At 37.8% G+C, this 13010-nt stretch overlaps 1 protein-coding gene across 1 annotated transcript; it reads left to right on the top strand.

Moving 5' to 3' along the window:
- Positions 1 to 3978: 3978 nt before the first annotated feature.
- Positions 3979 to 12633, top strand: LOC114525800 (cilia- and flagella-associated protein 61-like). The gene is given in 38 exon segments (XM_028547229.1): positions 3979 to 4085; positions 4184 to 4337; positions 4448 to 4595; positions 4719 to 4795; positions 4903 to 4970; positions 5207 to 5336; positions 5423 to 5490; positions 5657 to 5721; positions 5842 to 5977; positions 6176 to 6239; positions 6355 to 6394; positions 6506 to 6574; positions 6681 to 6751; positions 6830 to 6919; positions 7059 to 7095; positions 7177 to 7254; positions 7358 to 7495; positions 7913 to 7987; positions 8133 to 8185; positions 8265 to 8340; positions 8430 to 8480; positions 8576 to 8652; positions 8767 to 8859; positions 8940 to 9026; positions 9204 to 9249; positions 9251 to 9464; positions 9795 to 9968; positions 10054 to 10169; positions 10590 to 10638; positions 10718 to 10847; positions 11001 to 11040; positions 11139 to 11262; positions 11334 to 11410; positions 11564 to 11671; positions 11742 to 11845; positions 11935 to 12025; positions 12141 to 12200; positions 12297 to 12633. Coding segments are annotated over 37 exon segments (3411 nt in total). The 5' UTR covers positions 3979 to 4085; positions 4184 to 4191; the 3' UTR covers positions 12438 to 12633.
- The last annotated feature ends 377 nt before the right edge of the window (positions 12634 to 13010 follow it).

The following is a 13010-nucleotide window of genomic DNA, read 5'->3' as shown; positions in this document are numbered from 1 at the left end:
CTCTAGGTATATCGTTTGAGACAGTAATGTCAAAGTTGAGAATATGATGGGGCGGGGAATGTCGGTAGTTGGCAGCGCTTGTTTGCCCACAAATTAAGTAGCTTCAGAATACTCATTTGTTGAACCTTTATTAAAACTTTCCGATAAATAACACGCGAGGACAGAAGAAACATATTAGTCTTCATACTCTCCGCAAATAGATTTTTAGGTTAATTTTTAAAACCATACGATGACGAAATTTCAAATTGTGCTGACGACCTTCCTGTGTGAAGGATGACTCCCGCATGCTGAGCTGTTAGTGGGATACCTCTCAAGGTTCACTATACTGAGTTCATCAGACCTACACTAATAGCTTCCTACATAGCTCTTGACATGTTTAATCGTTAATGAAAACCCGTTCTCTCGAATCGCAAAGTGTTTTTGACTGTATAATCGCACTTCGTCTTATCCGATGGCCAGATAAGAGATATGTGTTTTCCCCAAACCGAACATTGTAATTCTAAAACAGATAAAGAGAGGATTAATTTAATTTAGACCTTTGCTTTGTGTTCGGCGAGTTATTAAAAGCCCTTGATAATTTTCTAGTCAGTTATTCACAGGGGTTTTTTATTAAACTTGGCGAGCTATTGAAAATTAATTTCGACCATAACAGGGATAATAAGACGGCATAGTGAGCTTTTCGTTCAAGGTGCTTACACTAATAAAGGTGGTTTATGGCTTTTTGAAATGAAATTCGATGTAGTTTGGCTATTATGTGCGTTGAAGACAAGTACATAGGTAAACTTTTTGGAAAAAGATAGCTCTCAACTTCTTAGCAAAACATGCAGATGAACGAAGTCGAAGGAATTGAATTTTTTTCATTAAATATATTTAAGTGGTAATAAATACAGTTATTGTTGAAAGAAAAACAACTGTTCATTATACTTTATACAACGATTACAGTGAAACCAATTCGGTACGTTGATTTCTCCCTCATTTTCAAACTTAAGGTTCACCTTAGGACTACCCTTAATCATGATTCTATTCGTGAAATTTGAGTTGAAATTTTCTTAAAATTGTCGTTGAAATATGGCATGAAAATCATGCAAGCAACCTATGCATATATACTCTCGAAACACCCTCGCCGTGACTCAAACGTTGGGGCAAACTTCTTTAATAATAATGAAGACCTATTTAGACCTTAATTCCCATGAAAATTGTTTTTTTCAAAGATTCTCAAAAACATTTTTCGCCTTTTTACATTCACAAAGGCAACTAATATTCGATTGTATATCTGAATAATATGCTGTTTAATTCATATTGTGGGTCAATTAGCTTCGCAATTCTCAGTGAGCTGTGTCAAAATGCCACACAAAGGAAGCTTTTAGCCTGTACCATGCATGTACTTAAATATAGCACAAAGAAAGATGAGACCACTTCTACACCAAAGATACAAAAATGCCGGCACAACTCTCAAAGCTCACTCATTCTATTTAAGTGCAACATCAGTAGAAATTGTGTTTTGACTGATCAATAAGAGAGTCTTTTCCCAATAAATAATTCAATCTAAAACATTTAAAATCAAGCTTTGCCTCTTGTAAAAAAAGCGTCATGGAACCGCTACAAGCGACCGTATTTTTACAGTTTCTGAAGTGCATGGAACAACACGAAAGCACTGGAATTTTACTCAGAAAAACTATTTGGTATTTCATAATTGTTTCATAAAAATACTTAACGGCGACAATGTGACGTTTGTGCATTTTCATCTACTTGAAATGCTAAATTATCGACTGACATAGTAGGGAGGAGAAAATTCTGGTCTCCACATGCAACATCCATTATGAAAGATATACACTGTGTCACTAACATTACACTCACAGTACTATAAACCAGTCGAACAAAAGTGTTTCTTTATAAACTAAATAAATATAAACTCGTTTCTCTATAATTCGTTACGATGAATCTTTGAACCAGTTTTTTGTTGACCAAATTTGAAGAAAATTTATCCGAACAGCAAGGAAATGGTTGTGACAAAACATTAACTTATATTTCTTGAATTGTCTTATATTATTAACAGCCTACGACATCCGTGCTTGAGGTAGGTTTTTTAAGGAAACAGCCATGCATAAGTCCAAAAAAAAACTATATAATTTTTCCCATGAAAATCCAAGGAGCTAACTGCTCATCCCTGCTGGCAAGATTATGTTTTGCCATAACTAAAGTTCGACTTTTTCAGGCGAGAGCTGTGATGTCTATAATTCCGTGTATAAAACTGCTGATCATTATTGGCCGTTGAAGAACATCTCAGCCGGCAACATAAGCTTGGATTCAGTTAGTCGAAGTTTTGCGCATGCGAAGATTGAGAATGGTGCAAAGTTGAACAATACGAAGCTTTTTGGTCCAGCTCTACTGTTAGACGGCGAAGATGATTGGATAGACCTAGGTTTGTATACGATTACTATTATAGACTGGAAGAGTGGAAGGCTATATCTTGCAACATTGCTGATACATGCAAGCGGTTTCCATCCCTAAAGTTTCTCATCTATAATATCATATTGGGAGGTTTTCATTTGTTACTCGCATGCGTTTTGAAGGCTTGAACAAACTTATGGAAGGTCTGAACAAACTTTAATTTGTGAAACAGCCTGCATGGCTAAAACTATGACAAACTGAGTATATCGCTATACTCGCTAGACATCTCGTTTTCCCTTTCATCTTAGGAATCTTGGATTCTGATTGCACGAACAGTCCGTCAGAATGTACTGACGGCTTCACCATCTCTTTCTGGTTATATTACGTCCGTGGTGAGTTTCTTCTCAGCACTGGTGAATATAACAGAGGTGATACAGGACCTGGAGTCATGTTTACCGTTCGCGATAAGTTATTCGTTATTGAGGTCTCCACGTTGTCACATACCTGGAAGATTACATCAAAACTTATTGCTAAAAATTGGGTGCACGTGACTTTCCATTGGAGCACAAACGAAGGTAACGTGCTATATTTTATTTGTTCCATTGATTCATGTCTTGCTACCAAATGATAATTCTGTTTCATTATTTTAGGAATTCATTTGTTTCTCAACGGCAGCGCTGCGCAACAAAAGGTTTTTCAAAAGGAGAAAGTTTCCTTTCCAAAACCAGGAAGTGGTCTTGGCTGGAAGCTGGGGCGACCAAACATGGTCGCAAAGTTGTCAGAATTTGGTCAAATTGGCATCGCACATCTCGCTAAGTGGAAAGGAGAGCTCACGGCTGATGAAATAAAAGCAGCGCTTTGTGAAACTATTTTGAAGGAGAAAAAAGAGATGGTTGAAAGAGAGCTAAAGTTGATGGAAAAAGCCCAGACAACTGGTAAGTTTTATGATAGATAAATTGTATATATATATATGAATCCATTAGAAGATACTTTCCTTATTTTGGTTTAGTTAAACCAGGGAAAACAGACAGACTCAAACCATCGAAAGATGCAAGGTCCACGGCCTCGCTGCTCTCAAGTTATCCTGTGAAACTGTGGGCAGTCATTTTAGCCTTGTGCACGATTCTTTGGCTTTTCTGAAAGTTGTATTTTAAATAATTTATCCATAACGCACTCTTTAACGTAGTTAAACTGTACTTAACTCTAAAACAGCTCGAAGTCCAGACTAACTCGTTCGACTGGCTTAGATATAATCCTTCGCATGAAGCTCCTTGCTTAGTGAAAAAAGAAACGGAAGAAATGGCTGAATCTGTATCATATATCTGGTCGGCCAAGCTTGTAAACTTCCTGGTAATAAATATTAATGTAAATAACAATAATTATAAACTAAGTTGTATCTGTTATAACTAGACTGAAAGTATAAATCGAGTATAAATAAGGTTTAAATGATTTCTGTGCATGCTGTGATAGAATTGAAATAAATTATTGATGAACCATTGGCAATTTTAATGAATATTTTGCGCATTTTACACGCACTCGCGTTTCATTGAAAGCGACCTGGTGGCGAGAGCAGCTGTTGCTAAGCAACCGTTATCATGGTGGACGAAAATATAAGAAAATGGCAAAATAAGTAAATTTGAGTGAAAAAAACAAGAAAATATCAAACTAAGAAAACTTTAATCCTTGCATTACTGGTAAGGGAAACTTACTCATGTTATAATATCTATGAATCTGAGCGTATTTTAAATATAAGCAAGGAATGAGGCTTGCAAAATATATTGTTTATATGAAGGCTGGTTGATGCAAAATCAAGCTGATATGGAAGAGAATCAAGAAGTTGTTTTAACTGCTCGTCGAACTGAGTCTATTGATGCTCCTGCGATAGAAAAATTGATCACCAGCGCCACATTTGAACTGTTTGGACGAGTTGATATCGTACGCGTAATGTATGTTATTATTTTCTTTGTATTCTCCGTAAAATTTTATTTATTATTTAAAGAAACTCATAAACTAAATTTTGAATAAAAGCTTAGCTATTTTTGTTGATTCATTTCAGTGAGAAGGCGAACCTAGCCGTTAGTTTAGTGAGTTCAGAAGACGAGGTTGTTGCTAGTGGCGCATTTTTCGATTATCCAAATCTTTCCGTGGACCAGGCAAAATGGGAGAAATTATTTCAAGAAAGTTTCGAGTCTGTCAAGGCGACTGTAAGTTAAGAATTACGGAGAATTTATATTTTTTCCACTATTTACAACAATGCAATCAATGTACTGTTGACTTTTATCACTCAAATATGGACAACTGTGGATTTAAAACTCTTTTTGTTTCAGCCTTTAAACTCATTGTTCCTGAACTTTTTCACATCAAAACCTGACTATGTACAGGGTTGTGCCTCAGAGATTTTAAGGTAAATATCTTATTTCTACTATAGAATATTGTTCAATTTGCAAGCATTCTTTTATTGTACTGTACAGTACATTTGACCTTATATAATATTGCATATTTTATTCATAGGACAGTGTTTAATACTGCACCCTACATTGAATATATTTTCCTTGTTATTCCACCAAGTGCTCAAAAAGGTAAGATCTATGAATTTTTGATAAAAAGGTAATAAGAGATTATTTCATTAGAGTGTAGTATAGATCCCTAAGTCTTTCAGATTTGCACCAACCATGGTGGTGCCCGATCCAAGGCTTAATTCCCTCGATCCCAACTGCTTCCAGCTTTCTTCCCTCTGGATAGAACTTCCCACCATATGTTCAAGAATGTATTTTATCCTAATATTTAGTCTTCATGTATGTACCATGTTTTTCAGACCAACCATTAGAGAAGTTGTTCAATGTTGTCAAATGTAATGAAAATTTCAACAAGGAGGAACTCAATGGCACTGTTTATGTCTGCCATAGATTTGAACATTCGCCAAAGCTGCATATGAGAGCAGCAACGTAAGTATATTTACCTGTCACCTTTCACCTGCAGAATGTGGAAGAGATATCTCCCACTAATCTATTAATTGTGTTTCCTATTTTAGTGTTGAGGATCATGATGACCTCATTCCTATATTTGATGAACAAAGTGAAACTTTAATCAATTCATATGGTATGAGCTTTAGCCATACAAAAAATTATTTATTACCACAGTAACAATTGGGAACATCTTCAAACCTAAGTTTGTGTGCAGAGTGCGAGGCTAAAATTGTTTATGAATGCATAAATCATAATTCTACTGTGTCCATAATCCTTGGATGTAATGGATTTCATTTTAGGGGATTTCTTTCTCAATGATCTCATTGAAGCTGAAGATGATGAGAACAAGTGTCTAGTGGCAGACGTAAGCAGAGATATATTGTATTCATGGCTGTCCAGCCAGTAGCAATGAAATATGTACTCATTTTGGTAGTATGCAATGAAAATATATAAATTGCAATGAAATGACATATTTCTCTTCCAGGTGAATGGAACAGCTGTTGGTTTTATGAGTATAAGCACAAATGTCAATGTGCAATTGTTGAGTGAATATTTTGACCTCTCTCCTTTCAATGATCTCAGAAAGCAATCATCCCTGGCATCTGGTGACAGTAATTCAAGTAAGCTGTTTTTGGAGTGAAATATTTATAGAAATAGTGCTTGAAAGACAAGGTATATATGTGTGGGTGATTGGTGTGATGCACACAGTGCTTTAGTATGGAGGTGCTATATGGTACAGTGTTTGAGGTAGTTATGTAGTTGTTGTAATTGATATTTTCCTCAATGGAGTTGTTTGCACTCAAATGGTTTTCTTTCAGGCCAAGAGAAAGCCAGTGTGTTTTGCGTTGAACTTTTCTGTATTGATGAAAAATACGAAGCCAGGTAAACTAGCTGATGAATTCGGTTGATTCTGGTGCTAATATTTAGGTCATAAACACAATTCTGGCCTGTACGTCAAACCCAGCTTCCCTGTTGAACGTATTCCAATACATTTTAGGTCGATGGATTTTCTTCCTGCTGCGTTTAAACTTTTCCCGGTGAGTAGATGATGAAGAATATCACCCATTAATCATCCAAAGTTATGTCCAACTGTTGCAGCAGTGAGATTGGAATGAAACTAAAACACAAACGTCTATGTTTCTTGCTAGGATAAAGATTACTGTGTCATCACGATGCCGCACATCGTTAACGAGTTTCCGTTGGTTCACGAATTTACGGTAAAGTTTGAATCTCGTGGATTTGATCAAGACCACCAACTGGTACCACAAGAAAAAGAAGACAGCTTGGGAGGTGGTTAACTGAACTTTAATTTCTTTCTTACAGAGGGTCACACCTAAAGTTGATGCAACGATTTCTCACGAACTCTACGTATTTCATCGCTGGGGTCTTCTTCGGTATGTCCTGGATTGCTTTTAGTTCGTTTGCGAGAGAAGTTACATCCTCATCGCTGCATGAGTTTGTTTTTCTTCCAGGACCATCAGCGTCAGGCCAGCAGTGTCTGACGATCTCACTGGGATAGAAAACATTGTTAAAGATGTTTCAGGTTCTGATTACATACTGAGGTGATTATATCTTGGTATATTACTCTGAATTCTCAAATATCGTGTCCAAATATCGTATCCAAATATCGTGTGCAAATATCGTGTGCAAATATCGTGTGCATTATACATAATATGAGTCCTTTTTTTACCTCCAATGCAGGGACATTGTACAGTACAACACAGCTCGCCGAGACAAGGTAAGTAGGAATCATTGCTCCTTGCGAGATTTTGTGTCTTTGTGAAGAAGTTTTAAGTAATCTTGTTCGCATGCCTTGCAGGATGGCCAGAAACTTCAGGTCTTCGTTGCAGAATGTACGAATCAAGTCATTGGCGTGGCTGTGTTACGTCAAGAAGAGGTATTTCAACGCCATCGTTGAATCAAACGGCTCAAAAGTTCTGCCATTTGATGTAATTTTGCATGCATATTAAGTTAACTTGGATCCTTGTTTATTTCTTCAGGACATTGAATTCATTCGCGCTCATTATGCTGTGGAGGATTTTATTTATTATAATTACCATCAACGAGAAGAACACTCTCATCTCTATCACTTCACTCTCAACCCGATCTTTCGTCATTATACCAGGCATTTCCTAAAGGTTTGTACTATATTTTTAATATTCCCAGCCTGGGCGCTGAGCTGGTCGATTACTGAGCGTTAAACACGACCCCAACATTCGCTTGTATTCCCCTGTCCAATCTAACCGTCTCCTGTAACTCATAATATACGTATCTTGGATGCCGTGAACCCTCCCTCACTTAACCTCACTCCAATACGAAGCCTCTCTAACGCGCGCCTACCACACCTATCCTCACTCTAATACGCACACTCCAACCTTAGTATACTTTCCGAAGTGCCTCCACTCTAATACTTCGTCTCTCTCTCTAACTCACACCCTCCACACCCACCCCTCTTTCTAACTATGCACAATCTTTCACCACTTCCTCATATCACGTCATATTCCCTCTCTCTAACATCCTCTCTAATCTGCCCCTAATCTTATGCAATTGTTTAGGAAGTGCTTCGGTTATCTCACACGTCGTGTCTGTATTACGCCTTGTATCCAAAAAATGTGAGACCCAGCCTGTCGGTAAGCATCACTTCACATTTAACAATTGTACAATAAGCTTCAATGGTCGGGTATCCACTGACAACCATCATCGCTATCAGAAATTTCCATCACCTTCTGTATTCTATTCCGCTTTTTCCTCCAACACAGACTAACTTTACTTTAGGGCACGAAGTTATACTCCGTCATCTCATGTCTCAGTGATCTCGTCCCTGTGAGGTACAGTAGTAACTTTTGTAACACTTGATCTGTAACTATTGTCAAGACCTGCAAGCCATATCTTCATTTTTATCTTCAGAGGACGTCGTCAGATTATTTACCAACAAGACGTTCTTGGCATCAATGCTCCGTCTGAGAAAGTTTTGAAGAAAGAGGTGATTTTATAGTCGATTTGATGAAATTAGGTTTCAGAATATCGTCTTCCTCTTCTCACAGGAAATGATGTCTCTTAACTTCGTTTCAGGAGTACTATGCTTTGTACCATCTAAACAGAAAGTTAACGTTAGAACCAAAGGTAAAAATTGTGAAGTTTGTGCTGCTGACTGTTGTGTAAGAAATCCACCTCGCGTTCAGCCCTATCAGAATAGCTCATGTGTATTTATATGACAGGTGGTAATAAACGCAAGAATAGTTGTTGTTGGCGCCTCAGATACTGGCATTTCCTTCTTGGAAAGATTCTGTTTCTGGTAAGAAATGCTCTCCCATCTCTGAAGTTTTTGTTAAATATTTTCCTGGTCAGTTTTTTTTCTCACTTTTGCATGTCAATTTACCATCGTGATGATTCAATTTTTTTCTTACAGTCCACATCTTCACTTCAAAAACATTTCTCTCATATCACCACAAGGTCTTCCAACCGACGTGGGTAGCAATGGCGATGAGATGAGACCAAGCAGGTGCGAGATTTCGTTGTTTTTCTTCTCTCCAGCAGTCGTTGAAAGTCGCGGTGAAATGGTCTTCTTTTTCTTTTCTCTAGTTGTTGTTATACCCGAGAGAACCACGCTCATATGTCGCTTAAAACTTGGATTAGCGTAGTTGAAGACAAGATGGTGGGAATTGATAGGTAGAGATTTATAATAATTTTTTATTGATCACGCCTTGCCCTTGTTCAAAGGAAAACAAGCGTTGCATGAGAGTTGACTTTGCATTACCACGGTTTCATAGTCCCCAAACACGAGCCAGTTTCGCAAATAGACTTCCATTCTCGTTTGATCTTCAACTTGTGCGTCATGATTTCCAGGGTACACAAAGTGATCAGTACGTTAGACGGACACCAAGTACCCTACTACTTACCTTACGGTGTTGTGTTGTGGTGAGCAGTACCAGATCGCCATTCCGAGTGGCGCTGATGTCAATACTCTGGTGACAACAGCTGAGGTTCCTCGCAGTCGGGATCAGGTGTATCGCGGCACATTGCCTGATAATGTCTTCACCATTAACTCACATCAAGATGTTCAAACCATATTACAGTGGATGGAAACCTCTTTCGCCCGCGATGAAGGTACGTTTATATTAACTAGATCCATCCTACTTTCTCTCGTGTTAACAAGTTTTGAAAATCCAGTCTTTACAACCTTAAAGTGTATTGAAAATTCAAAGCTTTCTGACATCACAAGTTTGCAAACAATTTTCGCTGCGATTTCCTTTTTTTGATGGATGTGAAAGAGCGTACAGTTAGCGATGCTCTGATGTATAAGTGCTTTTATTAGTACATCCCTAACTTATCCACTCGTTAACATATATCAGAAGAACATTGTCATGGTTGACCTTAAATCGCAGCAAGTGTAAACACATGCGTGCACTACCTCATGTAATCCATACTCTGTTTTAGGTAAAGCTGTCATTTATGGTGCGTCACTCTCATCTCACACCTTCATCCAATGTGCTCTGACTTGTGGAATACCTGGAACACGTCTCGTTATGGTCCAACCACCATTCAGTCTTCCGTCATCTTTTAATAATCCCGATATTGAGAGAGTTGTGGAGACGTCGCTACAGGACGCAGGTATTTGTGGATCCTGTGGAAATAAATGAAGAAATATTCCTTCGAGATCTTTTCGAGGTTCATTTCTCTTCTTCTTCACCTCAAGGTGTCGTTTTATACAAGAACTACACGCTTGCAAGATGGAATCATCAGGAAGGATCAAATTTATTGAATAATGCTTCGTTTACCTCCAGCAATAAACCACTAATGCTTGAATGTCAGGTACTAATAACCAACAGAGAAGATTGCCTCGAGATCTCTCCTGTCCACTAGTCGTTCCTGAGCGAAAACTATTCTCACTTTGAGATCGTTGGTTAATTCTATGTTTAGTAAATCCTAAATATACAGATAATCCTTGAGATTAGGTTGGGATTAGAACCAGATTTAGGGTCCACCGTAATCAACCATGAACCTATTCTAAGACTTTGTCCCTAATCCTAACCTAATCTGAAGGATTTAATGCGTGTACTTAGAATTTACTGAGCATAGATTAATAACCGATTCGCTGGTGTAAGGCTTTTTCGAGAGTCACGGATTTCTCTCCCTAATTCATTTAACCAATATATAGAGCCGTTTTTCTTACTCTAAAAACTAAAGACGCTTTGAAGAAGGCCTCCATTGATTTCGTATTGCTTCGTGTAGGCATTTTTCTGCTTTCAAGATGAAAAGGTTGATTACGAAGCTTACAAAGGTTCGTGGCAATTCTCATGTACGAGTCAAGATTTAACTTAGTAGTCCACTATTGACTGTAAACAACTAATTCCCTTTAGCGATCAACGACAGTTGTTTGGTGTATGATGGAAAACTCGTGGTGGACAAGGAATTTCTGACAAATGATCCAGCAATACGCGCTGCTGGTCCGCTTACAAAATTCGCAAGACGTTATCATTCTGAGTCGTGGTTAGTCCTTATCATCTCATTCTAAGAAAGCCGCTTTATTAGACTCTACATTATTAGACTTATATGGTTCATAAATAGTTCATATCCTATAGTTCATATATCTCAGGAGATTCTGAAATTAATATATTTCGCATTGTTTTTGTTGTCGTGTAGGACTCATGCAAATTTTAACTCAAAAGAAGTTGGAAAATTGGTAGGTAACTAACATGTTTTCCAGCTCGTTTTAAATTTCGTGAATGTCTGTTTGGTTGATGTCACTTGTCAGTTGTCATATCGTCTTCTTCTTCACAGCTTGCTGAGTCAATGATGCCTCTCTTCGATCCAACTCTTCAGTCATCGACAATAACCAAGGATAACGAAGCCAGTCTTGTTCCAGTTTTTAAAGAACCAAAGATATTTTCTGCAATTTTGCCAGGTAAATAAAGATCGTGTGCTCTTTACACCTCTTAATACCTTGCTACTTAAAACATTTTTTATCTTTTTAAGGAGGCTTTCATTACCTTCAGGTTGGTAAACCGACGTTAAACATTCACCTTGATTCGCTAATGGCTCAACCAGATTATGTAAGTAACACAGTTACACTCTGCAGAGTTAAATATATCTTCGGGGAAAAACCCAGTAACAGTGCACTAGTGTCAGTTCTTCTTCAAGGTGCTAATGTATGTCGTCGAATTAATAAAGACAACTAATATACTCTTTTATGAAATAAAATCTAGGGTAATGTCCTCACAACTGGTGCCCCTGGGGATGAAGAAAAGGGATATTTCAGACTTCATATAAATCAATATAACAGCATTGAAACGATAACGTGTCTGTGTAAACAAGTAAGACTCTGCAATTCATCCTAACTACAGTACAACTCTATCAAATATTCATAAAGTTTATGTCTTCCAGAAAATCGATGTTGGTAACCTTATCTGCCTGTACGGCATTCATGAACGATATCTCAATAATTTGTGTCAACGTTATAGCGAAGGTCTTATTACAGATTTTTATAGGTACGTGCATTTATATCTTCCTTGTAGACATAAGCTCTATACCTTGTTTAATCTACAGCTTATGAAGAGTATTTCATATTTATTTACAGTTACTTCAAGGAAAGTTGGTGTGTGGCAATGTTCCATGATCGCTTCAAAGATTTGCGAGCAGAAATACGCGAGATTCTTTCTAGTGTAAAGGTCAGTTTTGAATATACGAAACTCTTAACTTCTGTCATTGGACCAAAGGGTGTTTTTGTGTGGACTGACGAGAAGGTGATTCTTACAGTCGTACGTAATGTTTTATTTATCATAGGGTCATGATTTGGAAACTATGAAAGATAAAGTCAAGAAACTAATTGATGAAGATTTGGAGGTGAGTTTAGTATCCCTTTTACGAAGAAGATGGATTCGAATGGTGGATTGTGGAAGGATTGATGTTAAACGTATTGTCTTTTTCTCCTTAATATAGTTATCGCCTGCAGATCGCGACAGTCTGGCACGAAGTTACATGAAATCGCCAGCGAAAACGGAGATTGAAAAAACATTATTGAACTTCATCACTTACAACTCCGCTCACCTGCCAATGTATGCGAAACCAGAAATGGTGTGATGTGTTTACCTCAGTTCTAGAAATCAATATTGTAAATTGTGTACAAATTAAGAACGATGTATTTTACGAGAATTCCTAAGATTTTGTCTGTCACGACAGTCACCGCATAGGAAGACATTGCGTATGTGTTTAGACTTGAGTTGTCCGGGTTTGGTTTCCTCACAGACGCAGGATGGAGAAACGGCGAGAATGATGAAGGAAAGTTATTAAGTAGCCTGCTCGCAGACTGAATTAGGGGGCCGGAAATTAAACGGGGAATTTTCCCCGTTTAATTTCCGGCCCCCTAATTCAGTCTGCGAGCAGGCTAGTTATTAAGGTGTTATTTGATCAAATAGGACCATCATACCATATCTACCATAAGAATGAATCAATGAAAACAAATCTATTCTCGGCTCTATTCTTGCTCCACCTCCTATTGAACTGAAGCGAATCGGTTGTGGAAAGACGACCTGTCTGATCTCTCATCTGGAAGGCTGGAACATTTGGTTGGATAAGGTTGAAAGATGATGTGGATTTTGCACTAGAATATCAACTGTTGAGAATATCTTCCTTGGCTCCATAATGTCGTGTGCA

The sequence above is a fragment of the Dendronephthya gigantea genome, unplaced genomic scaffold (genome assembly GCF_004324835.1).
Source record: "Dendronephthya gigantea isolate DGI-Jeju-01 unplaced genomic scaffold, DenGig_1.0 000035F, whole genome shotgun sequence".
NCBI lineage: Eukaryota > Metazoa > Cnidaria > Anthozoa > Malacalcyonacea > Nephtheidae > Dendronephthya > Dendronephthya gigantea.
Note: the sequence above shows the minus strand (reverse complement) of the source record. Positions and strands in the feature narration are given on the sequence as shown.